Genomic DNA, 27,705 nt, shown 5'->3' on the forward strand with positions numbered 1-27,705 from the left:
TCGCAGCCTCCTAGACCAGGGAGCCCCGCTGACCTACAGAGGGCTCACCATCGGCCCCGCATAGTCTCCTCAGATTTTGGGGTTCCCTGGGGCAGGTGGAGGCCAAGGAGTAGGAAGTGGCTTCTGTGCGTGGCCCAAGGGGAGCCAGCAGGAGCCCAGTCAGACCCCGGCCAGGATCCAGGCTAGAAGTTCCCAGGTGGGGTCAGGAACCGGGGACTCTGCTGGGGAGCCGCCAGCCTCCTCTGACTGTGAGGGGCTGGACAGCGACCCCCCGCAGCTCGCACTCCATCCTGGCTTCCTAGGGAGGGAGGTGGCTTCCTAGGGAGGGAGGTGGTGGCCCTGCCCCAGGTGGCCGAGGGCACTGCCATCCAGGGAGGCTCTGGGCCACTCAGAGGAAACTGGGGATGCAGGTGAGTGAGTTCAATGCATCAACCTTCTCTGGGAACTTGCTGTGGGCACCCAAGGCTTGTGTGAGGTCCCTCGGTGCCCAAGGCTCTGGGCAGAACCCTCTACCTGTCCTCCCCAGAGCCCCCATTCCCAAAGACCCACTAATTAGGACACACCTATCCAGCCCCAAATGCTCCCCCGAGTTGAGGCACTCACACCCACACTTGAATGAATACTTGTACAAGTACACACTCATGCTGGTGCACGCATGTGCACTCACACTTGTGCACCCATCCACACTCGACGCTGTGCACGCACCCACGCTCACGCTGGTACACACATGTGCACTCACACTGCACTCACACATGGCTGGACACAGCAGAATGAGAACAGGGAGCATCAGCAAAAAAACAGAAACAGTAACAAGAGAACGTGAGAGAGAAAAGGAAAACCAGAAACAGAAATGGACCGCAGAAGAAATAGGACCAGGCAGGAAAGCAGGGAGACAGAGAAGTGTGGGTGCCGCCAGACGGAGTGCGCTCTCCCTCCGCCTCGCACCTTCACTCCGCTCTTGGAGGCCTCGCAGGGCAAGGCCAGGGAAGGCAGGTCCTGAGCAGGGGAGGAGGGCGGCCACGCTGTGCACCCAGGGAAGGGAGTGATGACATGCCCTGGAACTGTCGTCTGGAGAGTGGAAAGCTGGGTGTGAGGGCCGCCGGGGGAGGGAGCGGCTAAGAAGGGTTTCACGGAGCAATCAGGCCAAGGCTTCCTGCCCCGGGAAGAGGGAAGGAGCCGGCCCCTGCTGGGGGCGCTCAAGCCACAGCAGGGCGAGGGGGCGAGGCAGGAGGGGAAGCCGGGACGCAGGCTGAGTTCACACACTGATTCACCCACCAACGACGACGGGAGCCTGCCTCTGTGCTGGGCTGGGGGCCAGTGAGCAGACCAGGCGGAGCCATCCTTGAGGAAGGGAAGCCTGCAAGGAGCAGACGGGCCGTGGGAGTGCCGCTGCGTCCGGGACAACGGACAACGGACGTCAGAGACCAGGGAGGGCTTCTCGGAGGAGGTGATGCGTGCTGGCATCTGAAGGGCGAAGAGGAGTGAGCCAGCTGGAGCGGTGAGGCCAGGCGTCCCGGGCAGAAGGACCTGCACAAGGTGTGGCTGGGCCGCGGGGCGGTGGCGGGCGCGCTGGGAGGGCTCTGGGCTGTACTCTGAGGACCAGGAGGCACTGGAGCGCATTAAGCAGGGAGGTGAGGTGGCCCGAGTTGTTTCAAAGGACCCTCTGGGAGAAGGGATTGCAGGAGTGGGGGGAGGGGTGAAGGGCGGCCGCCGTGAGGCGTCCTCGCTGTGGGAGATGGAGGTGGTGGGTAGGGCAGTGGCTGTGCAGGTGGATGCGGTGACGAATAAACTGCCCAGAAGGCAGCAGTGAGGGGGGAGGTCCCAGACGGTCAGTCAGGCTGGGGTGGGCGAAGGGGAGCCCCAGGGGGGCTAGCCCACCCCTTCCCCCCAGTGGCTGGCGTGTGCTCATGAGCCACAGCCACTTCCTGCCTCCAAGTGGTGGCATCTCGGAGCTGGTCTGGAATGTTCTGTCCACACAAGAGCCAAGCTGGTCAGGGCGATTTCCTGGTGGAGGGACGGGCCAGGCCCGGGTGGGCGGGAGCTGTCCCGGGGCAGAGGGGGGCCCAAGACACGGCTGTGGAAAGAGGCTTAGCACATGTTGCAGGTGATTCTGAGCTTCGGAAAGTGACCATGGAGGGCACCTGGCCACGGGCGGGACAGAAATAAAGTGGCCTTTGATTGTGTAACAGGAAATGCCAGGTGGCCGCTGGCCCGTGGCAGCGGGGCTGTGTGTTATTTACGTCTCGGATCACATATTAGGGGCCCGGAACTGTTGTTAGTGAATGGATAAGAAGTCAGTGTGGTGTCTGGCTCTTTACAACAAAACAGAAACCAGGTGCTGGCACGTGGCCTGACCCTCCAGCCCTGGCCCGGGCTCAGCCCCTCAGCCCCTCACTGCCACCCAGCTCCAGGGGAGCCCGTCCCCTCCGCACCCCGAGGGCCGCCGGCTCAGCCCGTGGGGGTTCTGGGGCTCCCAGGACTTTCCCGGCCAGGTGGGGAGGGGAGCGGGGAGGGCAGGGGAAGGAGGCCACGCCTTCTTTTCCAGGGCCAGGCTGGGCAGTGCCAGGGACCAAGCAGGCAGGAGGCTCCCGGGCAGCCTGGTGAAATGCGACCTTCCGCCCTGGCTGGGGAGGGGGGAGGGGGACATGCATGGGATCCTCCACTCACTTTAAACCGGGCCTCAGGACACCAGGACCCCCTCTCATGCCTGCGGGCGCGGCCCTGTCGGGTGGGGGGAGGACGTGGGGCGGGGCATGTCCGCCACAGGAAGGGCAGCTGGGCGGTGGGCGGGCAGGCCCCTGCTGTGGCCGCCCCAGCACACCTTGTACTCTGCTGCTAAGAATCTGTTGCGCAGCTTGTGCGGTGCCAGGCCGGAGGGGGTGCAGGCACACCGGGCGGACGGGGGCCAGGAGACCTGGTACTCGCCCTGCGCGCACCACCGGCCCCTCTGCTCCGTGAAGGGCGTGGGGCAGAGGCTGCCTGTGGAGCGAGCTCTCCTCGGACACGGACACGGACACGGACACGGACACGGGAGATGCCGAGAGGGGGAGGGGAATGGCAGTGTGGCTCGGAGCTGGAGCGGCAGTCCGGGGCCCTGTGAGAGCCAGCAGGCGGAGAAAGGGGGGGCCCTGTGTGGCTCAGAGTCAGAGGCTGGACCGGACCAGGGGGCCAAAGGCGGCAGAGCCCCGAGGCTGCTGCTGAGCTCTGGGGCCCGAGCGCCACACGGAGAGCAGGAGGGGACAGCCGGGCGGGGGCACCGGTGCCAGGGCCCTGCAGCCACAGGCAGGGTAGTAGAGTTTCCTGAAGGGCACCCTTCAGACCCCCAGCACGTGGTCCAGGTCACCCAGGCCTGAGCTGTCCCTTGGCAAACCCTGTCCTTCGCCTCTGCTCCAGCTGCCCTGCCGGGGGCACAGACCTCAGCTAGCCGAGGCGGACGCCTCACTGCCTTCCACCCACTGCCCTGCCCTCAGACCAGGCACCTGGAGTCACACCCCTGATGCCGCCTCCGCCTGCTCTCCTCCCAGCAGAGAGAGCTCCCAGCACTCGCCGGGCCCCTCTGTCACCCCGCCCCTCGCTGCCTGCACGCTGTAGCCCCAGGCCCCCCTCTGGGCCTCTGCAGGCTCTCGCGTACCCAGACCACTCTTTCACCCTCCCCCAAAACCCAACGTGGTGCTGCTCCCTCCAGAAAGCCCTGCTGCTCCTGATAAGTAGGTGAGGGGTCCCCCTCAGCCCACCACCCCTCCCCCACCGCCACCCAAGACTGCAGCCCCCTGGCAGCAGGCACTGCCGGCTCCTGGGCCCGCCTGTCTTCAAGCGGACTGGCTGCCTGTCCTGCTGCACCCTTTCCTTCTCCCTGGCCCCGCGGCCCGGGGACAACCCCCGGGGAAAGGCAGAGAGGTGGGGGACGAGGGGGGGCAGGGAGAGGGGGGAAGGAGAATGTGACCCCCACCCTAGCCTTGCCTCATCACTAGGGATCAAAACATAACCAGGGGCCTTGGCAACCGGCCCTTGGCTGCCAGGACCTGACCTCAGCCGGGCATCGGGCAGCCCTCCCCCGCGGCCCACTCCCCCTCCCCCTCCGCTCTGTCCCTCCTGCCCAGGGCAGCTAGTACCAGCTGGCAGCGGGGCGTGCCAGGCCGGCCAGCCCAGGGTCAGGTGACCTCCCCGCCCCGGCCCCACAGCCTGGCCCTCTGCGCAGACCTCTCCACGGTGCCACCGTGGACAGTGACTCCTCCACCCCAGACCCGGGAAGGCCTTTGCCCGCCGCCCGCAGTAGGCGCTGGACCCTCCCGCCACGCTCTCCCTCTCCCGGAAGGAGCCCTGGTGAGTGCGGCCCTGGGGGAGGCATGGGCACGGGCTTGCTGCCCCTGATGGTGCCACCGGTCTGAGGGGTGGGCCTCGCCTCCATCCAGGCTGATTAAGCATCTGCCCGGGGAGGTGGCAGTGTGTCTGTGTGTCTGTCTGTGTACGTGGGGGGCAAGTTCCAGCAGTTCAGCAACACAGAAATTCTGTCATTTGCTTTTCTCCCACCTTGGTCCCCTCCCCCAGACTAATTCCAACCCTCTGCTTCCTGGGGCCCCAGCAGGAAGGCAGGGTGTGGGGGTGCTGGGCTGAGCAGGGGGAGGGGGTGCTGGACTGAGAGGGGTGGGGGTGCTGGGCTGAGAGCGGGGGAGGGTGCTGGGCTGAGCAGGGGTGAGGAGCTGCTGGGCTGAGCGGGGGAGGGTGCTGGGCTGAGTAGGGGGGGTGCTGGCCTGAGAGGGGGGAGGGTGCTGGGCTGAGTAGGGGGGGGTGCTGGCCTGAGACGGGGGAGGGTGCTGGGCTGAGGGGTGCTGGCTGAGCGGGGCGACAGAGGAAGCTGGGGCAGGGGCAGGGTTGGAGCCAATGGTTCGCACTCCGCACTGGGTTTAACCCTTAGCAGAGCAGCTGTCCCAGGAGAAGTGGCACTGTCCCCTGGGCCCAGGAATGTCCTGTCCCAGCATGTCCTGTCCCCGCAGCCTCACCCTGCCGCTGGGGGACCACAGGGCTGGGATGACATCAGCGCCGTGGGCCGTGGCCTGGGGACTGAGCAGGCGCCCCCACGGGGGGGGGGGGGGGAGGTCGGCCACGGGCATCAGAGACGTGTCACCACCGGGGCCCCCGCCTGGGCAGCGGCAGAGTCTTGGGGGGCCCCTCACGTGGGCTCTCTGGGCTCTCCAGGGAACCTGGCCTGAGCCTGAGTCTGCTTGGGCCTCAGGATCTGGGACCTGGAAACATCCATGCCAGGCCCCTTCCCCAGGGGCCGGACCCCAGGGGCCGGGCCGTGGCTCCGGCTTAGAGCCCAGGTTATTGTCAGCGTTTTGCTGTGAGGGCGGGAGCCTGCAGGCGAGCTGTAAGGAGCACTGGCTTGGCCCACACCTGGAGGTAAAGCCAAGCTCAGGCTGAGAGTTTGAAACAATTTGTAGACGTCCCAGCGCCCCCCTCCACCGCCCCCCCTCGCCCAGCAGGTCATTCCACCACAGGTTAGACGCCCCGTGCCTCTCCAGGGCCTCCGGGACCTAGAAACGCCTCGATGGCCTTTGGCCCCGGGCCTCCCAGCAGCAGCTTCCCGGCGCTCTCCAGCTCCCAGCGGCGCGGGAATAACTCCTTCCCAGGCAGAGACCCTTGGTGACCAGCAGCACAGGGACCACAATCGCAGAGGGCTCCTGGGGCAGTGGCTGGAGGGGCGGGGGGGGGGGAGGGGGGACGGCAGGGGGGGCGGCGGGGGGGGGAGAGGGGGCGGGCGGGGGGGGGCGGGAGGGTAGGGCGGGTAGGGAGGGGCCACAGCGCAGCCCTCACCTTATGCTGGTTACTCTTCCTCCCCCCCCTGTGGGGCCCGCCTGCCGGGGGGGGGGGGGGGGGGGAACCTGTTGAGTGGAGGTGCTGACAACCATGGTCCACTCTGCTCAGATGTGTCTCCAGCACCCTCACCCCATTCCTTTCCTCCCCAGCAAGCCCTTCCATGGTTTTGGGGTCCCTCCCCCATGAATTGAGCCAGGCACCCCACTTCTCAGAATGTGTCTCATCCGGGGCGGGAAGCTTCCGAAGCCAGACAGCCTTCAGAAAAAGCGGGGGGGCAGTGCCCCAGCGGGTGGCTCAGGGGAGCGTCCTGTGCCCCAAAAGCTGGCAGGTTTGACTCCCCGTCAGGGCACATGCCCAGGTCGCAGTTCAATCCTCGGCCGGGGCACGTTCAGGAGGAATTGATAGATGTTTTTCTCTCACGTCAATGCTTCTCTCCCCTCTCCCTTCCTCTCTCTAAAATCAATGAAAACATACCCTTGGGTGAGGATTGAAAACAAACAAAAATAATCACCTTTTAAGCAAAGAAAAAGCAGGGGTGGCAAGCAGGGAACCTGCGGTGATCAATCTTGACCACTTCTGAGCTAAAACGGGCGTCCGGGCTGCCTGAGGGCGGCCGCGAGCCAGGCGGGTCCGGGGTGTGCGGGCGGTGGTTGTGGCGGAGGTTCTGGCGGCTCCCTCTGGCAGGCCGTGGCGGCGGCTGCCCTCTGCTGGCGAAAGGCTCGCTCGCTCACCCGGTTCTCCCCATAGGCTCCCTCTTCAGGCGGCCGTCCAGCTCTGTGGCCTGAGGGCCGCGACCACACACTCACACACTCACACACTCACACACTCCCACACACTCACACACTCACACACTCACACACTCACCACAAACTCATACACTCACACACTCACACACTCACACACTCACACACTCCCACACACTCACACACTCACACACTCACACACTCACCACAAACTCACACACTCACACACTCACCACAAACTCACACACTCACACACTCACACACTCACACACTCACACACTCACCACACACTCACACACTCACACACCACACACTCACACACTCACACACTCACACACTCACACATTCACACACTCACACACTCACACACTCACACACTCACACATTCACACACTCACACACTCACACACTCACACACCCGCATGGCTCCCTTGCTCCCCGTTGTGTCTTGACCTTAAACAGCAGTGTCTCTTGCGGCCATAGTGGCCATGCTCCCCATGGGCCAGACCTCCCACCTCGGCTCCCAGTCTCCTCCACGAGGTGGCAGCTGGTCAGACCTTAGGCCCAAGGGAAGGGGAGGTGGGCGGGTGTCCGGGTCGAGGAGTGTGAGGTCTGGGTTTGGCAGTGCCCAGGATCAGGGTGTGGCTTCCAGGGGGTGTGCTGGGTCATGGCCTGGCCCAGGGTGCCCAGGGCCCCGGGGCTGTCTGAGGTGGGGTATGTTAGCGGGCGGAGAAGCCCCCCGCCCCGGCCCCCCAGAGCGGCCCTCCTGCGGCGGTGTCTGAGCCAGCGGGGCCCTGTGCTCCGGACAGCGTGCTCAGGACACAGCGTGCTGCGGGGACACTTGCCAGCGCCGGAGGCTCTAAACCAGCAATCGCCGTATTAAAGCCCCATTCGGTCCTCAAGCTGGAGGAACTTGGGGGAATTTTAAATGTTAAGAGAAAAGGAGAGAAAGAATCTTCTCTCAAAGGACAGAACCAGCCTGGACGTGAGTAGCTGCCGCTGAGGAACACGAAGACTGGCTCTGCGGTAGATCCGCGTCTCGGCCTCGCTGGGAGGCGACGGGGGAGGTCCCCAGCGTCCGGTACTGACCCCCCGGCCGGGGGCCCCGGGCGAGGACGCGGCCCACAGCCCCGAGTCATTTTCAGAATGGATTAACACGTGACTTTTCCTCCGGAAAATCACCCTGTGCTTTCCCACCGGGACGGCCCCTCCACCGCAGGAGCGCACAGCCCAGCGCGTCACCACCTGAGCGGCTCTCCACGGCTCCCGCGTCCCCTCCTCCCTCACAGATGGAAGGTGCTCCCGGCATCTCCGGGCGCTGCATGGTGCCTGCGCCGGCCTCAGGCACAGGCCAGCGGCTACGGCTCCGCCGCTGTGAACCCACAGGCCGCACCTGGCGCGTTTCAGATCTCGGTCTTCCATCGCTGCGCGCTGTCTCTTCGCTGTCTCCTCCCAGAATGCCCCTCCCGGGCTCATTGGGAGCTGGTCCCCAAGGCTCCACCCCACAGGCACCTCTGATGGCACGGCACTGCCCTCTGTCCCCTCATGATGCCCAGCGCAGTGTGGGTCCATGAACCCGGCCAGGCCCGCAGCATCCTGCCTCTTCTCCCCGAGCAGCCTCCCTCCTCCCTACGGCTCCCTGCACACATATTCCCCAAAACAGCCCCTCCTCAAGCCCCCCCCAGGCCAACTCCCCTCCCCCCGACCCCCTCCCACACCTCAGCCACAGCAGCGCCTCTCCTCACCTTCCAACGAGGGCCCGTTTTCAGCATCATGTTTCCCTACGAGTCCCCCTGCGATACTCATTACACTTTTAGTGTCTGTTGATTGAGAAAATAGATGATGATAAAAACGCCTAGGAATGCAATAATGCCTTTAAATGAATTTGTATCTCAGTAATCGCCCAAGCGCTAGCGTACACTTGAGAAATGATGGTGCTCCGTGGCCGTGTGGAGTCTGCAGAGGATGCGGGTGCTGCTGCGGCTCTGGGCAAGGCCTCCACAGGCCCGCGGGCACCGATAGCCCACCTGCCCACGCCCGGGCGAGCATCCACGCGGCACGCTGCCCCGGCTGTGGCCCCTGCACGCCCAGCCGGCCAGGGTCCTGGAAGGCTCCGGGTCTGATGTCAGCCGCCGAGGCACACCGCGTGGAGGGGCCTGGGACAGGATGCTGGCCTGAGCGCCTGCTTGGGTCCCAGGACCCAGAGGAAGATGCCGGGGCAGGCCAGGCAGGAGCCTGAGGAAGATGCCAGGGGCAGGCCGGGCAGGACCCAGAGGAAGATGCCGGGGCAGGCCGGGCAGGACCCAGAGGAAGATGCCGGGGCAGGCCAGGCAGGAGCCTGAGGAAGATGCCAGGGGCAGGCCGGGCAGGAGCCGGAGGAAGATGCCAGGGGCAGGCCGGGCAGGACCCAGAGGAAGATGCCGGGGCAGGCCGGGCAGGACCCAGAGGAAGATGCCGGGGCAGGCCAGGCAGGAGCCTGAGGAAGATGCCAGGGGCAGGCCGGGCAGGACCCAGAGGAAGATGCCGGGGCAGGCCAGGCAGGAGCCGGAGGAAGATGCCAGGGGCAGGCCGGGCAGGAGCCGGAGGAAGATGCCAGGGGCAGGCCGGGCAGGACCCAGAGGAAGATGCCGGGGCAGGCCAGGCAGGAGCCGGAGGAAGATGCCAGGGGCAGGCCGGGCAGGAGCCGGAGGAAGATGCCAGGGGCAGGCCGGGCAGGACCCAGAGGAAGATGCCGGGGCAGGCCGGGCAGGACCCAGAGGAAGATGCCAGGGGCAGGCCGGGCAGGACCCAGAGGAAGATGCCGGGGCAGGCCGGGCAGGACCCAGAGGAAGATGCCGGGGCAGGCCGGGCAGGACCCAGAGGAAGATGCCAGGGGCAGGCCGGGCAGGACCCAGAGGAAGATGCCGGGGCAGGCCGGGCAGGACCCAGAGGAAGATGCCGGGGCAGGCCGGGCAGGAGCCGGAGGAAGATGCCAGGGGCAGGCCGGGCAGGACCCAGAGGAAGATGCCAGGGGCAGGCCGGGCAGGAGCCGGAGGAAGATGCCAGGGGCAGGCCGGGCAGGAGCCGGAGGAAGATGCCAGGGGCAGGCCGGGCAGGACCCAGAGGAAGATGCCAGGGGCAGGCCGGGCAGGAGCCGGAGGAAGATGCCAGGGGCAGGCCGGGCAGGAGCCGGAGGAAGATGCCAGGGGCAGGCCGGGCAGGACCCAGAGGAAGATGCCGGGGCAGGCCGGGCAGGACCCAGAGGAAGATGCCAGGGGCAGGCCGGGCAGGAGCCGGAGGAAGATGCCAGGGGCAGGCCGGGCAGGACCCAGAGGAAGATGCCAGGGGCAGGCCGGGCAGGAGCCGGAGGAAGATGCCAGGGGCAGGCCGGGCAGGAGCCGGAGGAAGATGCCAGGGGCAGGCCGGGCAGGACCCAGAGGAAGATGCCAGGGGCAGGCCGGGCAGGACCCAGAGGAAGATGCCAGGGGCAGGCCGGGCAGGACCCAGAGGAAGATGCCAGGGGCAGGCCGGGCAGGACCCAGAGGAAGATGCCAGGGGCAGGCCGGGCAGGAGCCGGAGGAAGATGCCAGGGGCAGGCCGGGCAGGACCCGGAGGAAGATGCCAGGGGCAGGCCGGGCAGGACCCAGAGGAAGATGCCAGGGGCAGGCCGGGCAGGACCCAGAGGAAGATGCCAGGGGCAGGCCGGGCAGGAGCCGGAGGAAGATGCCAGGGGCAGGCCGGGCAGGAGCCGGAGGAAGATGCCAGGGGCAGGCCGGGCAGGACCCGGAGGAAGATGCCAGAGGCAGGCCGGGCAGGAGCCGGAGGAAGATGCCGGGGCAGGCCGGGCAGGAGCCGGAGGAAGATGCCAGGGGCAGGCCAGGCAGGAGCCGGAGGAAGATGCCGGGGCAGGCCGGGCAGGAGCCGGAGGAAGATGCCGGGGCAGGCCGGGCAGGAGCCTGAGGAAGATGCCGGGGCAGGCCGGGCAGGAGCCGGAGGAAGATGCCGGGGCAGGCCGGGCAGGACCCAGAGGAAGATGCCAGGGCAGGAGCCGGAGGAAGATGCCGGGGCAGGCCGGGCAGGACCCAGAGGAAGATGCCAGGGCAGCAGCCGGAGGAAGATGCCAGAGGCAGGCCGGGCAGGACCGAGGAAGATGCCGGAGCAGGCCAGGCAGGAGCCGGAGGAAGATGCCGGGGGCAGGCCGGGCAGGAGCCGGAGGAAGATGCCAGAGGCAGGCCGGGCAGGAGCCGGAGGAAGATGCCGGGGCAGGCCAGGCAGGACCCAGAGGAAGTCTGGCGCGTGCTCGGAGCTCGGGACGCGGGGACAGCCTCCCTCTCAGCGGGAAGGGTCCGCTGGAGAAACCGGTGGCGGTTGGAAAGCCAGGAGCAGGCGGACTCCAGCCTCCTGAGCTCAGCAGGAGCGGCGACTGTGGGCTGTCTGTGCCGTGAACCATCTGCGCGTCTGACCGGGTGAGGCCTGTCCTGGGCGCCCGGCGTGAGCGGGCGGCAGGCGAGCAGCGCTGCCTGCAGCCACCCAAGCCTCCGGGCTGATGGGACAGCGTCTGCTTCCCCGTCGCGCTGCGTGTGCAACACCTGCTTCCCCACGGCCCGGCCGGGGAACTGCTCCCAGCGGGAGACCGGTCACTGCCCCCTACGCGGTCAGCAGGAGCAAGCCATGTGGCCACGCTAACCTTCGGAGAGGAGGTGCCGTCGCACCGTGTTCCACGGAGCGCCGGGACATTGGTGAGCAGCCCGACGGTGACGGCGGTCAGCGACCTCCCCGGAGCGGACGGGCCGGTGAGAACAGCCCATGACCCGTCAGTGCAAGTCTAAACCCTGAGCCGTGTGCCCTGTGGTCCCGCCTGCCATCTTCCCTATAATGCGAGCGGCGAGTTTGAAGCAGATACCAGCACCTTCTGTAGCCCTGGCAGCGTGGCTCAGTGGTAGGAGCGTCGGCTTGCACACCTAAGGCTCTCGGGTTCGATTCCTGGTCAAGGGCGTGTACCTGGGTTGCAGGTTCGATCCCTGGCCCCAGTCAGGATGTATGTGGGAGGCAACCGATCGGTGTGTCTCTCACATCAATGTTTCTCTCTCTCCCCCCTCTCTCCCCACTCCTTCCCACTCTCTGAAAATCAATGGAAAAAATACCCTCAGGAGAGGATTTCACCAAAAACCTGTACTGTTTCATGACCTCGAGTTTAGCACGTGGGTCAGGGTTGGGCGCACGCGGGCGTCAGGAAAGGAAGTGCCAGCCGACACGCACACCTCCGCGTGATGGTGGCATCTCTGCTGGGGTCACTTGTCCCCGCTCTGGCCGCCAAGCACAGCCGCAGGCCTGCAGCCGCGACCTCCTTTCTGACCAGGCGGGCCTTGCGGCCAGGCCCCTACACACGGCGCGGTGGAGGCCAGAGAAATCGGCCTGACTCTCCTGGAGTGAGGCCCGGGATGTCCTTCCGCACGACCCAGTGACAGGGCAGGCGGACACCGCCCGGGCCACCTGTCCACGCCTCCTGGGAGCGGGGTTGAGGCTGCGCTCTCCAGCTGCGGGCATCTCGCCTCCTCCCTCTCCTCCTCCTCTATCCTAACGCCCGCTGGTCCCCCCAAGGAGCTCTAGGGAGGACGCTGGGCGCCGGCCTGGGCTGGGGGAGGAGGCGTGGGAGGGAGAGGGGGACATTTGTCTCCCACCAAGCACTAAAGGGAGCCCAGGGTGTTCGGTCTGTCTGTGAGAGCCCGAGTCAGAGGGAGTGAGGGCCGCGTCAGAGGGCGTGAGGTCCCTGTCGGAGGGCGTGAGGTCCCTGTCGGAGGGCGTGAGGTCCCTGTCGGAGGGCGTGAGGTCCCTGTCGGAGGGCGTGAGGTCCCTGTCGGAGGGCGTGAGGTCCCTGTCAGAGGGCGTGAGGTCCCCTGTCAGAGGGCGTGAGGTCCCTGTCGGAGGGCGTGAGGTCCCTGTCAGAGGGCGTGAGGTCCCTGTCAGAGGGCGTGAGGTCCCCGTCAGGGGCGTGAGGTCCATCTCAGGCCAGCGCCTCGCCTGCCCTCCCAGCACCAGGCTGAGTCAGCTGAGAGTCACCCACGCAGTGACAGGCGCGAGGTGGGGACGAAGGGAAGAGGCCTCCCTGGAGCATCATGACCAGGCCGAGGCGGTGGGAGGGAACCCAGTGCGTCCGGGGGCCTCGGCCAGCTGGTGGGACCCCAGACAGACTGGGCTCCTGCTCCCTGCCCAGTGCTGTGAGGACACAGACCCAGGGTCCACGCCAATGACCAGTGCCTGCGCGGCCAAGGGAAGGCCTGGGCCGAGAGGCCTGCCGGGATGAGTTAGTTCCTGGGCCTCCGAGGAGGAATGGGGATGGAGGCCTTCCCTGGCTTCGTCCCAGAGCAGAGGCTGCACACAGACAGGTGGGAAACCTCAGGCTTCTTGGGAATCCCAGGTCAGCTTCCTGCCACGGGAGCCACGGGGAGGTGCTCCGTGCTGACGCCACGCCCGCTGCCCTCCCGCCACCCCTGCTTACCAACCTGTTAGCCGCCCACACAGCTCGAGTCTGAGGAGACGTCACCTAGATACACGCTAGGAGGCCCCTTGAGAGAAAGAGCCTCAGCTTCCCTGGCTGTCCAGTCCGGCTGTTTCAAAAGTACAGGGTGACTGCCCAGCAGACATCCGTGGCTACCACCTCGCCCCGCCCAGGGCGGGAGAGCCCCCGGGCGTCCCGGCTCCAGGAGGCTCAGCCCGGGCCCGAGGGCGGCTGGGAATGGCAGTGCCTCTCGGGTCTGTTGCAGCCCCAGCTCTGCGTGCACTGACCCCCCTGAAGGCTGAGGCGAGGGGCCCACACGCCACTAGGTCATCAGGGTCGGAGAGACCAGGCCTGGGGACAAGAAAACCTGTCCTGTCCCAGCACAGCCAGCGACTTGGGGTGACTGGTCAGGTCCCAGCCTTCTTGGGGCTCCGTTCCTGACTCTCAAAGGAGATCACAGTAGCCTCAGCCGCCCCGCGGCATGGCGGGGAAGCAGGCTCTGGGCTAATGTTCAAGTCCCTGCTCTCCCCACACTAGCTGGGTGCACACTGGCAAGTTACTCAACCTCTCTGTGCCTCATTTTCCCCGTCTGTGAAGTGGGCTGACAGCACTGCGTCCCGGTGGTTGAGATGCTTTAATGGCTCATCTACGTAAAGCACCTGCAGCACTGCCCGGCCCACGCAGGGGCTGCGTTACCGCCAGCATCACTTCCTTCCCATGCTGCCCTGTGAGCTGCCGTCCTGGGCTTAGAGCCCCTCAGGGAGGCGGGGTGGGGAGGACGGCAGTGGCCTGCCCAGTGCGGGAGGGGGGCATGGGGGCTGCTGGGGCGTGACTGGGGCGTGTCAGCGAGCTGGGCTGCTCAGCTGGGCCAGCCTGGTTAGTGCAGGGCCGGCCCAGGAGACGGTGTGAGGGGGGGGGCCCAGGTTCCTTCCCGGATGGTGGTAAATGAATCTTACAACCTGCTGTCCCTCTGGTGACAGAAGAGCCTCTGCCGCCTCGCCCCAGGGGCAGGAGAGCTGGCAAAGGGTGCCCCAGGCCACCTGGCCAGAGGAGGGTATCCGGCCACCTCGGTTTTCCCTTCTTCCGTCTGACCTCCGCCAAAGTCGCAAGCAGGACTGGGTTTGCCAAGCAACTGTGACATCAACTCAGACTTGGGCCGATTTTTTTTTAATATGTTTTTATTGATTTTAAAGAGCGAGAACGAGAGAAAGAGAGAAACAGCAATGAGAGAGAGAGAGAAACATGGATTGGCTGCCTCCTGCAGGCCCCCTACTGGGGATCGAGCCTACAACCCGGGCATGTGCCCGACTGGGGATCAAACCGGTGACCTCTCAGGGCATGGGACGACACGCAGCCAACTGAGCCACGCTGGCCAGGGCCGGGCCAATTTCCCACTTCCCCCCGTATCTCGATGTCTCTCGCCAACTTGTTTTCTCTGGTCCCAGAACAGGTCCCAGGAGGGCTCACCTCTGTGGTCTGAGAGCAGAGCTGGGAAGGCTTGGGCTGTGGTCTCAGGCATAGCCCCCTCACCGCCAGGCCTGGCCTCCTCACCCCAAGGCCTCCCCAGCAGCCCCGCCTGGCCAGCCAGGCTCCAGCCACGCAGGCAGCTCTGAAGCCTCACCCTGCACCCGGGAAGCAAATGCACAAACCAGGCAGAACACGCCTGCCGCTCCCTAAGGGGCGGGCACTCTGCTCAGAGCAGTAGCCGAGGGGGAGGCCCCCGGGGAAGGAGAGCAGGCTGGGGTTTGCAGGGCCTCCTGGCAGGCGGCGAGGGAGGCCCTCGGGGCCAGGGTCCGCACACAGCGACAGGCACTGCTGTGCTAGGAGCCAGCCGGCCACACCTTGTCTGGACTGAAGGTCATTTGGAGGGTCCATCATGCCCAGCGCCGCCCAGCCTGGTCACCTCCTCGGCCGGGAGCCCAGCAGAGGGAGTATTAATAACTCGGCAGTGACAGGCTCCGCTGTGAGAGCGTCCTCGCAGACGCGAGGAGTGTGAGCCTCAGGACGTGTCTCCTGGGCACCCTCCCGAGACAAGGGCAGGACGCTGTAGGAGCTGCATTTGCAGCCAAGTCCCAGCATCTGCCTGGGGCCCACAAGCCCACCCTTCGGGAGGAAAGGGGAGCAGCAGGCGGCGGAGGACCAGGCCCAGAGACGGGGAGTCTGCTTTACTTCCGCCTCTGCTCCTGGACCCCGCTGGACCCCAGCCCAGGCGGCTCGGGCCTCACTTTCCTCATTTGCAAAGTGGTGGTGAGAGAGCCTGCCTTCCCCAAGGCAATAATGCCAGAAATATTCATGATTAATCACATTTATTGAGCACTTAGCTCTGGGCCCTGGCTCACCTCTGATCTCAATTCTGTCCCTAACTCCATGAGGCAGGCACCATTACGATCCCATTCCACAGATGGGACACTGAGGCCAAGAGAGGGTTAAGAGGCCCAAGGTCACAGGAGTTATGTGTGGAGCCATGATGGGAATCCATGGTGCACGCTAGACCTGCGAAGATGAAGCCTTGCTGAGCCCCAGGCCCCGTGGATGCTGAGTCCCCGACAGCTGGGACCTGCTCTCTTCCTGGGCCTGGGGTCCTGTTCCCCCAGGGAGGCAGGAGAAGTTAAAACAGTCTCTGAACTCTGGAAGCCTACAGTCATGTGTACTGTTTGATTTTTTTAAAAATGTTTGAATATTTAAATGCAAAAGGTACGAAAGTGTATTTACTAGTAGAGAAGTCTCCCTCTCAGCCTGCTCCCCGGGGGCAACCACTGTTCCTAGTTTCTTGTAACAAATTATTCCAGAAGTAATCGATGCCCGTTATGGTCTTTTTTTTACATTCACTCCCCGGGGGCTGGGGGCTGGGGGCCTCTGTGCCCTCCCCGTGGGTGGGGGTGAGCACTGGGGACTCTGTCGCTCACATCACCTCCGCCCTCCTCTGCTTTCCAGGGGCCCGCCGTCCACAGCTGGGAAGAGAGCTGTGCTATGACAGCGGCCAAGGCCCAGGAGAAAGGTGACGACCTCTGACGCCCGGCCTTCTGTCCTGGAGCTTCGACTGCGACCTCAGGACATGGTTGTGCAGGACAGTGCGGACCCCGGGGACGCCGGGCAGGTGCTCCTGGAGCCCTTCCTGCACCAGGTGGGGGGGCACCTGAGCGTGATGAAGTATGACGAGCACACCGTGTGCAAGCCCCTCGTCTCCCAGGAGCAGCGGTTCTACGAGTCCCTGCCACTGGCCATGAAGCGGTTCACCCCACAGTACAGAGGTGAGTGTCCGCGCAGACGCGCGGGGGCCACCGCACTGGGCCAGGCCCGTCTGGTGTGTGTGGCGGTTGCCATGGAGACATGCCCCTCTCCCGCAGCCGGTTCGCTGTCCTAGTTTCTCTGAACTCTTCAAGTGCCGGGTCTGGAGTAGAACAGCACTTGGAGTCCTTCCAAATTAGCTCAAGCGTCGGCTTCGAGGAATCGGCAACGGAGTGAAGTGGGCGCGTGGCTGGGCGTGGGAGCACGTGGTGGGAAACACAGGGCAGGCGGACGTCCTGCCCGGGCCTAGGACAGGACACGGCGGAGCTGGGACACGGCAGGTTTAGGAGGCCTCGTCCAGGGCAAAGCAGGGCTGTGGGCTGCCCTCCAGCGGGACCTGGGGAGGCGGGCACGGAGCAGTGTGTATTCTGCTCTGAGCACCAGGGGGGCTCTGGCGGAGAAGGCTGGTGGGGGGCTGCCCACGCGGGCCCAGGCAGGACCTCCCGGCAGAGCCTCGGCTGTGCTCCACGCCCAGCCTTCTGTACATGAGGTTCCCGGCCCAGGCATGCCTGCCAGCCCCAAGCCCGGTGGCATGCGTGCTCAGCGAAAAGGCCTCCTTTAGAGGGTCCAGATGTGATGGCGAGCGCTGCCCTTCTTGTCCAGGTGTGCATAGTGCATCGCAGTGATTGAGAGCCTGGGGGCGCCCCAGTGCGCGGCTGATCTCAGACTGCACCCAAGTCGCTGGGGTTTGTGGGGGAGAGGAGAGAGAGAGAGAGAGAGAGAGAGAGAGAGAGAGAGAGAGAGAGAGAGAGAGAGAGAGAAGGGACATGCAGGTTCCCGGGGCCCACCCCAGACCTGGAAATCACAATCCTGGGTTAGGGCCCAGGGACCTGTACTCAGCAGACTCCCATTTGAGACCCACTGGTTGGGGCCGAGGCCTGAGCCCAGGGCACTGCTTCAGTCCGGCCTGCTGGGCCCTCCTGAGAGTCTGAGACCGGATGATGGCATCAGGCACTAGACGGGTGCACAGCTGGGGTGCAGCCTGGGCGGGCCTCCCCTGGGCCTTCTGGGGCTCCGTGGTCACTGCCCACCTTGTCAGACCACCCACTGGAATGAGTGTCTGTCCTTTCGAGACTGAACTCAACCCAGAAAGGCGTGGCAGGTCCTCGCATGGTGGCCTCCTGCCAGCGGCATTTCACGCTTCCACACAGCTCCGGAGCGCAGGCCCCGGCAAAGCAGGAGAGTGAGCCAGGCTGCCACCCCGTCCCGTCCCCACATGCCCATCCTCCAGGGTGGGACTGCACCACCCAGGGGCACCGGTCTACTCCCCTGCCCTGACTGCCCCCTTGGGCGGGCCCATCCCAGATCCAGCCGGCTTGGGGCTCTGCTAAGGTGACAGATTAATCTGACCAAGGCTCAGAGCCACACACATCACCAGCCACGGGGCCCTCTGTTCCCGCCCTGGGCTTCCCTCGGGAGATGGTGTTTCCTAACATCTGCTTCAGGGAACCACAGACACCGCCCAGGTGAGACCACGCAGCCCTGCGGAAGGGGAGGGGGCAGGGGACAGAGCCCCAGGCTGGGGCGATACCCAGTCTGAGGTTCCAGTGACGCAGACACACTGACCCACTCACGAGCACTACTCGGGGCCCACCTAAGGAAACGCACGTCTACAGACACTGGAGTGGGCCCCAGGGGGACCCTCGCCCTCAGGGCAGGGAGCTGAGGTGGGGAGAGGGAAAGGGACCCTCAGGGCAGGGAGCTGAGGTGGGGAGAGGGAAAGGGACCCTCAGGGCTCCCGGCTGGGCAGGCGTCATCTCACACTAAAGTTAGAGTCCCTTCAGCTCACCCTGTGGTCCCTCAGTGCCCAACACAACCCCCTGTGCACAGTCTGCGGGTACAGACCCACTCCTCACAGCAGCCCTCTGCGGTGGGACCAGCAGCCCCATTTCCCAGTGCGGGCACTGAGGCAGAGAGGTCACCTGACTTGCCTGAGGGCACAGCCAGTGGGAGGCAGAGCCAGGATCCAAAGCCTCAAGGTCTGACTCCCAAGTGAGGCCCTGCCTCCTCCAGCTGCTCTCACTGAAGAGATGGAGTCCCCAGATCCAGTGCCGGGCCGCCCAGCCCAGGGAGGAAGGGACGGGACATGCCCGGGGCCACTGAGCTAGCGACCTCCGGTGCCACTCCAGTGCCTACGGGCTGCTACGGGGCCTCCCTTTTGCTCCCCAATCGGAAGAGCCCCGGAGTGAGGGGCTGTTTCTGAAGCGGCCACTGCGCACCACGGGGCACGCCTCTCCCTGTCACCGCCGCCCCGCACTGAGATGGCCTCAGGGCTGCTGGGCAGCGACCTCACTCCCAGGCGCAGCCGCCCGACCAGGCGCTCCCCCTGGGCTTTGCTGGCTCCCGGGGTGACGGCGTCTTGGGGCTGCGTGCCTCTGCCCCCAGCCTGCCTGCCGGCTTCGGGTGAGTGAGGACACGCTCCCAGGTCTAGCTGGCTCATGGCTGAGCCTGGTTCACATTACAGACAGCGAGCGGCCGACAAAGGCTCTCATGAGCTTAAAATAAATACGTGACAGAATATTCAAGGTGGAGGGAGCTGCTCAGCTAAACCAAAACTGCTGAGACAGGCATGGCGATCGTGGCGGGGCACCCGTCTGCGCAGCTGGCACGGCGGCAGGTGGCGCTGCTTGGGGAGGCTGGTGAGCAGGGGCAGCGTTCTGGAACCCACGGGTCTCTGAGGCCTCGTCCCCATGGACACACAGGGCCAGCGGGAGGCCAGGCCAGGGCCAGCATAGCGGTTGAGGAAAAGAACGCTCCAAGTCTCTAGCAGCCTGGATTCCACCGACACCCTGCTCCCGTCCAGGAGGCCGCTCGAGACTGTTCCAGGGCCTGATCTGCGCCGGCCCCAGGCCTCAGAAGGAAGGGCCGAGCTGAGCCAGGGAGCGGAGTGGGGGGAGAGCAGGCAGGCCGACGGAGACAGAGCCAGAGGCAGGGACACGGAGCCCGGGGTGTAGCTCCCGCGATACGAGAAACAGAATGACTTTGGATTTGGTTGGCGTGGGGTTATGTGCACCTCTGCTCGCCTCCATCATTCAGACACTCAGGACGGGTGAGTCAGACAGAGCTGGAGCCTGGAGAAGCGGTGAAGGTCACTCTTGTCCCCCAGCCCCGGGCTTCCTGCGGCTCCCAGCGCAGCAGTGCCCCAGCACAGCCGGGTCGCCGCCTGCTGGCTCCACAGACAGGATGACCGGGACGAACATGACCGGGAGGGCAGTGTGACCGCACGGCGCTCTGGGACAGCTGTCCTCCCACAGCCGGGTGGGGGCGGCTCCTCAGGGCGCCAGGCCTCTGACCGTGGACAAGACACTCAGTCTCTCAGCCCCGACCACCGTCAGCCTGTGGGTGACAGACGAAGGCCCTCGAGGCGCGCAGGGTGTGGCAGTCACGGGGGGACGATGGGGCCGCAGTCCGTGCTGCCGCCGCCCTGCCCTATGGGCTTGGCCTAGGGTGCACGCCGGTCTCCAGGTAGGCTGAACTGTGGGGTTCAGTACCGTTAGGGTCACTGTGGCTTTACAGGACACGGGGCCCGGGGAGAGCTGAGGAGAGCGCAGTATTTTTAGGAGCTGGAGGAAACGAACGTCACTCTCGGCCTGCAGAACGAGGGCACCGGGAACCTGAGGTGACAGGACCCCGGGACGGCGCTGGCTGGGCAGGGGGCCCCGGAGAGCGGCTGCTGAGTTAGGGAGCGGCCCGAGTGTCCGCCCAACCAGCCTCGGAGGGCCGGGCGGGACGCAGCAGGAGCTCAGCCGCCACAGACGTTACCGTGAATGCTGACATGGTGGCCCTGCGGCCGGCAGGAAAGAACTATCCGGAAGCCCAGGCAGCCGCCTCAGCCAGGGACCAGCAGAGAATGGAGGCCCCTGCAAAGGGGCTGACGTGAGGAGCACGCTTTAGGAACCATTAGCACGAGGTCCCAGGAACCCCGGGGACCCCGGAAAGCTGTCACCCCAGGCCCGAGGGCCGAGTGCGGGCCGCGGCACTGAGACCTGGCTCTCCCAAAACCGCGCGTGGCGGTCTCCTGCGCCACGACCAGGAGGGCCGCTCCCTCTTCGCCGGCACCCGCTGGCCGCCAGCCCCGGGCACGGAGGCCGGGACTCCGCCACGGGAGTGAGAAACCCAAAGGGGCGGAGCGTGACCGTCCGGCCTGCTGATCCCCCCGGAGGAGCCCCGTCAGCACGCGCTCCTGGGTTTGCTCGCCCCCCACTCCCAGGGAGGGGGCGTCCCGCCTTGGCTACACCGCCAGTGGCCAGAGGCCCTGGAAGCTGGGGCATCTCTCAGGCCCGAAGCACTGCACTCCTCCCACCTTCTTCATGGGCCGAGCGGCTCCTAGAAACCAGAGGAACCGTGAGCCCCGCTGTCCGGGCCAGAGGAGGGGAGGGTGGAGGAGCGTGAGCCCCGCTGTCCGGGCCAGAGGAGGGTGGAGGAGCGTGAGCCCCGCTGTCCGGGCCAGAGGAGGGGAGGGTGGAGGAGCGTGAGCCCCGCTGTCCGGGCCAGAGGAGGGGAGGGTGGAGGAGCGTGAGCCCCGCAGGCTTGTCTGCTACCAGAGGGAGAGAGAGGACGATGGAGGGGGCAAAGACCAGGGGCAGGAAGGAATGCCCCCCCCCCCCGCCACTCTGGCGGGGCCCCTCTTGGCAGACCAGCTCTGACGCCCCAGGGCTAGGCAGCGGGCAGCGGTGGTGGGACTGGGGCGGGTGGCTGTGCACAGAGGGCCGGGTGCGAGGACAGGCCGCACAGGCTGCTTCGTTCAGCGCACAAAGGCGCAGACTAGCGCCCCGAGCAGAGGCCGCGCCAGGTCGGCCCGCGGCTGTTCCGAGGGCGCCGGCGCTGGGCCCTTCGGAGCAGGTCGGGTTCAGGCTTAACCAGGCGGTGCCCGTCGCTCTTCCGTGAGAAAGGAGCTGGGAAAAGGGAAGGGTGACCACCGCCATTAAACTCAGCAGGATGCCGCCGACACGTCATTCCCTCTGGCTCCTCCCCCCTCCCGTGTGCTCCGCAGGCACCATCACGGTTCACCTACAGAAAGACAGCCTGGGCCACCTCAGCCTGGTGGCCAGCCCCCTGCGGGACAACCGGGAGTCCTTCCAGGTCTCCGCGGGGCCGGCGGCGGCGATATGGCAGAAGCTCCGGCGGACCAGCGGCGGCGGCGGCGGCAGCGCGGGGACCCTCTCCGGGTGGCAGCACGCCCAGCTGGCACGCGCGCTCCAGGAGAGGTGAGGCCACTTGGCGGATGACAGAGCTGGGAGCTCGTCCCCAGCGGGACCTGCATGCTCCCCGCTGTGCCAGAGCCCAGGCGCCGGGAGCCGGGCGGAGCGCGGGAGCCCCGGTGGGGCTCTGTCCAGAACTGTGACAAAAGGGCGCCTCTTCTCCCTGCCCCTCCAGAGGGAGGGCTGGGCGCTACCGGGGGCCCGGGGAGCATGCAGGACCCAGGCAGAGCAGGCGCCCGGCACTGTTCGCTTAATTAAGTTCCTGTTTCACGGAGGCCGTGAAGTGTCTCTGGGCAGCTGAGGGCCCAGAGAGTCTCCAAACCCTGGAAACTCGGGGGCCTTTTCCAGATGAGAAGGATCCCTGGGGGTTAACGTTCGTGGGAAAACAGCTCACACAAGGAAAGCTCCCTTCCCCGAGGAGCACCGCAGAGCTACGTCGGGCTCAGTCAGGAAGCCAGGCCCGTTGTCTCAGTTCACAGCGAGCCAGGCACAGAGGGCAGGAGAGCGGCCCAGGACCCACACCCCCCGCCCCCCATGGCACTTGGAGGGCTCAAGGGGAAGGCCTAAGCCCGCCTCCTGCTCCTGCGGCTGCTGTCCCGCGTGCCTGCCTCCAGTGAGACCGTCAGAGGGCAGACAAGTGCCTTTACACCCCCTCGGAGGGGAGGCTGCAGCTGGCCAGCCCAGGTGCCGGGCGGTTGGGCAGAAAGGGCACCCGAGGCCCCGCCATGGCCTGGAGAGGAGCCAGGGGCCGTCGGGGTCGGAGTCCCACCCAGGAGGGCCCCGCAGTCACCGGGAGGGCCCCTCTCCAGGCCCGGCCCGCCCTGACTGTCCTGTGCTCCCTCCGCGGCAGCCCGGCCACTGCGCTCCTGAGGTCCGAGTTCCACCTCAGCACCCACGTCGCCTTCCTGGTGGAGGACGCTAACGGGAACCAGGCCAAGAGGGGGAGCTTGAACCCGTGGGGTCTGCACTGCCACCAGGCCCACCTGACGCGCCTCTGCACCGAGTACCCAGAGAACAAGCAGCACCATATCCTTCCAGCCTCCCTGCCACGGTGCCAGGGCAGGAGGGGCACCTGTGAAGGGGGGAGGGGGGAGTGAAGGAGGCAGGAGCCCTCAAACCTGGGACCTAGGAAAAAATCAGTTCTTTCCCAAAACAAATCAGGATGATGTGAGGGCCAGGCTGGGAACTGAGCAGAGCCCAGTGCCCTGGCGGCCACGCCGTGTCTGCCCCCACGCTGGGGGCTCTGTGGGCAGATGGGAATGGCGACTGCCACGCTGGGTGGGGATGGCGGGGCCTCAGAGGGCTGGGTGGGTCCCCTGCACCACACCCTCCTTCTACCCCGAATTCTCCCCACGAGCTGATGGGGAGGGAGGGAGGCTCCCCCGAGGGAAGGCCATGGTGGACTTTCGGGGAGGCATCCCCCACCTCAGGCTGCCCCGTCCTCCGTGAGCAAACTTGGGCTCGAAGAGCCCTCTGTCCCCCGGCTCCTCCCTGCACTCGGGTGCTGTGTCCCAGGATCCGCTAAGACCCATCTGCAGCCCTAATGCCCCAGAAGCTTCGGCAGGATACTGCCTCCACTAAATTAATGTTCCCGCCACTCCTCTCCCACAGGGCCTGGCCCATGGGGTGACTAGGGGTTTTAGCCTATGATTTCCAGGATTGCAGGCCTGCGTTTAAACTCCAGCCTCAGCGCGAAGGGGGAAGCGCGCCTGCTCACAGCTCTCCGAGAGCGGGCTTGTGACCGCAGCCGCAGCGACCTGCGTGTCTCCCCGGTGCGCACGCCCGGCCCGGAGAGAAAGCCCCTCGCAGGAGCTGCCAGCCTCCCGCGGGCCCCTCCGGCCTCGGGACCTTCCTTAACCAGCGTGACCAGGGTTCCTGCTGCTGGAAAACGTCGTGTCACAGTACAAGCACCCCTGCGTGCTGGACCTGAAGATGGGGACCCGGCAGCACGGGGACGACGCGTCCGAGGAGAAGAAGGCCCGTCATATGACCAAGTGCGCGCAGAGCACCTCGGCCCGCCTGGGCGTGCGCATCTGCGGCATGCAGGTGGGTGGCGGGCCGGCAGGCTGGTTCCCGGCATGTCCAGGGGGGCACGATGCCGCCACCCAGACACCAGGCTTTGGGGGAGCATCAGAGGCAGCCGGGCGCCCCTCTTCCCCAGGGAAGCACATCCTGTCTGATACGCTGGGTCTTTAAAGGGCGCCTCTCCGGACAGCGGTGCCAACAGTCTCGGGCAGCTGAGACCGCAGTGGCCACGTGGTCCTGCCCGCGTGGAGAGCAGAGCTCAGGGCAGTGTGTGCCCAGTGGCTGGGAGGACGGGAGGAAGAGTTCTCTGTGGATTCCGTGTTCTCTGACGAGAAAGCTGAACTCTGCCTCCGGATACTTATCGTAAGGCAGTCTGTCTCCAAGTTGTGATTTTGTTTTTTAGTATTTTTTTATTGATTTCAGAGAGGAAGAGAGAGGGAGAGAGAGAAACGTCAATGATGAGAGAATCATTGATCAGCTGCCTCCTGCACGCCCCCCACTGAGGACTGATCCCACAACCTGGGCATGTGCCCTGATAAACTTGACCTTCTGGTTCATAGGTCGATGCTCAACCACTGAGCCACGCCGGTGTTTTTGTTAGAAGTTCTCTCTTCTTACGCCACTGCTTCTGCTTCTTGCTGCTTGTTCTGGTTAACAAAACGGGAAGGTCACAACCGGAGCCCGGGCAAAGGAACGGTTACTTTTTGCTGCCCCGGACTCCACACTGTCTTTGTGCTGCTCTGATGTGGCTCATACCGAGGCCGCAGACAGGAGGAAATAAACGTTCTCCATTGGTTTGCTCTTACACTCTATCCACCAAAGCCAGGCACCGGGTGACGGGAACGTCACGCGCTCCTTAACTGAAACCGCCGCCTTGAAGCGGAAGCTGAGTCTGTAAATTGGCTGCACAGATGCCCCTTGAAAGGCTTGGAACAGTCTCAGGAGCACGCGTGTGATGAGCTGGGTGTAAATGGAATCTCTCTGGACCCTCTGAAACGGATCTGACTTATTTAGAAGGTGGTGCCTGGCATGTATTGCTGATGGCTGATTTAGCAGCCGGTCCCCAACCCTCCAACGGCAACACCAAGTCCGTCATATCCTTCTGACGGCTTTCAGCGCTGGTTTTCTGTAAACACAGCATGTGATCTGAAGGCAGGGAAGGCCTGAGACTGTGTTGGCCAGGTGCACGCAGCCCTTCCCGGCGTGCCAGGCAGCCACGTCCTTCTCTGGCCGCAGGTCAGCCTCTGCTGCCGCCTGTGCCGTCTGCATGCAGTGGGGGCCGCTGCCACTGTCCCCCATCAGTGCCTCTTCCCTGCTCCCATCTGGTGGCCCAGACATGACGGGGGAGGGGAGAGAAGCTGGTGCCAAGGCGAGGAGCCACAGCCGAGCTGCTGGGCCCTCCCTCCGCTCCCCAGGCTCCCCTCAGCTGCACGGACGCTCCCAAACTCCATCTACACCTGATCTAGCCTGTCTTTTACCTTCAAAATATTCACCCCACTCCACCCCGAGAGCCATTCTTGTTTCCTTAGAATCCCCCGAGGAAGGACTTCATAAACTTCGTTGGGGAAATTTAATCCAGTTGGCTTCCCAAGGCCATTGGCTGTGATTTCGGATTTCTACCAACGCTTCCTGACTTGGGTTTGCTGATGTTTTGAGGGCCGAAGCCAGGGTTTAAACCATGGTTTGGGGTGACATTGGAAATTTGCACGAAAGGAGATCCAGCCTTTTCCTCGGGGGTGGGGGTCGCCCCTTAGGGTGAAGGGTCTCAGCCCTGGGTCCCCGTTGGAGCTTGTGCGGGAAGCAGCGCCGATGGAAAGCTGACGGGCGCGCGGAGGAAGCTCCGCGTTCTGAGCCTCTCGGCTTCCTTGCCCTGCCCCCCCGCCCCCCCCCCCCCCCACCCCGGGACTGTTTGTGTCATGTCAGCCTGTGACGCTGAGCCGGGCAGGTGCCATTTTCTGTTTGTAATTTCTGCATTTTCTCTTTCTGAACATAAGGTTTATCAAACTGATAAGAAGCACTTTCTCTGCAAAGACAAGTACTACGGGAGGAAACTCTCGGTGGGCGGGTTCAGACAGGCTCTCTACCAGTTCCTGCACGACGGGACCCGCCTCCGGACAGAGCTGCTGGGACCCATCCAGCGCCAGCTGCAGGCCCTCCTCTCGGTCATCAGGAGCCAGAGCTCATACCGCTTCTACTCCAGCTCCCTCCTGGTCATCTACGACGGGCAGGAGCCGCCGGAGAGAGCCCCGGGCAGCCCGCACCCTCAGGAGGCTCCGCAGCCGGCACCCGGCAGCGGCCCCGGAGGCCTCCCCAAAGTTGACATCCGGATGATCGACTTTGCTCACACGACGTACAAGGGCTCCTGGAATGAGCACAGCACCTATGACGGACCAGACCCGGGCTACATTTTCGGCCTGGAAAACCTCATCCAGATCCTGCGGGACATCCAGGAGGGGCAGTGAGGCGCGGCGGCCACCCGGTTCTGCAGCATAGTACCCAGAGAGACCTATTGTAGGAGGATAGCCTAGACACCCTTAGACGTCTTCGTAATAGCCACAGCTGCATCCAGGAGCCATCGCTCCCAGGCAGCTGAGTGAAGAGCTGCTGAAGCAGCAGCTCCGAGACACTCACACGCCTGGCTCTCGTGCTAACGCTGGTCACCCAGACGGGATGGTCCGGGTGAGATGGCGCAGGAGTTAGAGGCAGCATCACAGCGAGACTCTGCAGTGTTTGCCTTTAACATGCTTTCTTGTCACGCTCCATCCTGGCCAGCTGTGAGGCAATCCTCATTGAAGAGGGGCTCCTGGTCATGGGTCTGCCTCAGGGGCGGCCTGGGCCCAGGGACACCTCTCACCTTCCTAACAGGCACTGAGGAAGGGCAGGGTGAGGGGACTGCGCCGCCCATCTCACCAGCTGCATGCCAGGCTCTGCACGGACAGGACACCCTGCAGCGCTAGCAAGCCAGCACCCGGCGCTCCACGGCGCCTGCGGAGGAAAGGTCTCTTCCCGGACTTCCGAGTACTTGCTGGAAGCAGCCATCCTGCCCAAACCTGGTGGTGAAATGCAGCTTCCGGGGAGGTGGGATGTGCACAAGGAGGAGCCACTGGTGTTAGGCTACACGCTCAGCTCAGCTTTCTGTTTGTTTAGGCGGGGGGGGGGGGGAGGGGGGGGAGGGGAGTCAGAAGTGAGGAGCCTGGAGGACGAGGAAACCAGGCGCAATGTTTACAAGACCGGTGGGTGGACGAGTATGAATGCGGAACAAAGAGCAGCCGGTTCTAATTAATTCCTTCTTCGGCGGTGTGCAAGCTATTACAATGCCCTTGAGTGGAGCACTGAGATGCGTCACCCAATTAGGGAAATAAATTTGTTAATAAAATTGCTGAGGTCATCAGTGATTATTTGGTGTGCCTTATTAACCTTTCTGTTTATTTATTCTGATCATCACACTGTATGCTGGCTCCAATTTGTGGGTGACTAGAGTATTCAGCAAGAACAGTTCACCGATTTCGTGCAACCCCTCGGGGACCCGGTGGGAAATGGTAATAAAAGATTTGCATGCATCTGCAAGGCGGGCTCCAGGCTTTCCTGTGAGCCTTACACAACGCAAAACTAAGTAATTTCTGGATTCTCGTGGCTAATTACCAGAAACTTTCCAAAACCCCATACTGTTAGAAAGAGTAGCCTCGCTAACAAAAAACTTTCCTTTAGTTTTGTGATACGCTATATGAATTTCAAAGCAAGTTCACTTCCCTACTTATGTTTGGCAATTAATTTGCATGCGCTGTGCCCAGGGCGGCAGAGCCAAGTCAAAGCCGGTTGGGTGGCAAAAGGGAGTCAGCCGGAAACTAAATATTTGCTAATTTCAAAATGGAGCCCTAAATACTGCTTTTTCTGAGCCACTTCGCTACTTGAGAACCTGGTCCCATCAACCAACTCCAAAGCTTCCTGGCGTCGCCCCCGATGCCCCTGCCATCAGCAGCCTGGGTGATGTGAGACTTGCCCGAGGACGAGGACGCGGGGAAGGATCAGCTGGAATCTAAGTCTTTCCGGGCCGGCCACCCCGTCACTAACTGAGCCGCAGCCACTCTCAGAGCTGCCTCCCTATTCCTGCCCACACGATGCCCCCACCCTTGGCTACTCCTTTAGCCCACAG

At 64.5% G+C, this 27,705-nt stretch overlaps 1 protein-coding gene across 2 annotated transcripts; it reads left to right on the forward strand.

Annotated features, from left to right (window-relative positions):
• Positions 1-1,395: 1,395 nt before the first annotated feature.
• On the forward strand, positions 1,396-27,705 carry IP6K3 (inositol hexakisphosphate kinase 3). 2 transcript variants are annotated; one of them, XM_079780231.1, is made up of 6 exons: positions 1,396-1,498; positions 15,973-16,289; positions 21,320-21,533; positions 22,378-22,553; positions 23,398-23,573; positions 25,547-27,705. In XM_079780231.1, exons 2-6 carry the CDS (start codon positions 16,094-16,096, stop codon positions 26,012-26,014), a joined length of 1,230 nt encoding a protein of 409 aa, XP_079636357.1. In that variant the 5' UTR covers positions 1,396-1,498; positions 15,973-16,093; the 3' UTR covers positions 26,015-27,705. The 2 variants fall into 2 exon arrangements, with proteins under 2 accessions (XP_079636357.1, XP_079636356.1); XM_079780230.1 differs by lacking the exon at positions 1,396-1,498 and adding an exon at positions 3,161-4,323 and having other exon boundaries at positions 25,547-27,704.

This window comes from Cnephaeus nilssonii (assembly GCF_951640355.1).
Source record: "Cnephaeus nilssonii genome assembly, chromosome: 9".
Taxonomy (NCBI): domain Eukaryota; kingdom Metazoa; phylum Chordata; class Mammalia; order Chiroptera; family Vespertilionidae; genus Cnephaeus; species Cnephaeus nilssonii.

Bases quoted from the DNA above. Each gene is read 5' to 3' on its own strand.
- IP6K3 (XM_079780231.1), top strand. From the start codon at position 16,094: ATGGTTGTGCAGGACAGTGCGGACCCCGGGGACGCCGGGCAGGTGCTC. The intron at 21,534-22,377 runs GTGAGGCCACTT...CCTCCGCGGCAG, and splicing joins GCACGCGCGCTCCAGGAGAG to CCCGGCCACTGCGCTCCTGA. The intron at 22,554-23,397 runs ATATCCTTCCAG...CAGCGTGACCAG, and splicing joins CCCAGAGAACAAGCAGCACC to GGTTCCTGCTGCTGGAAAAC.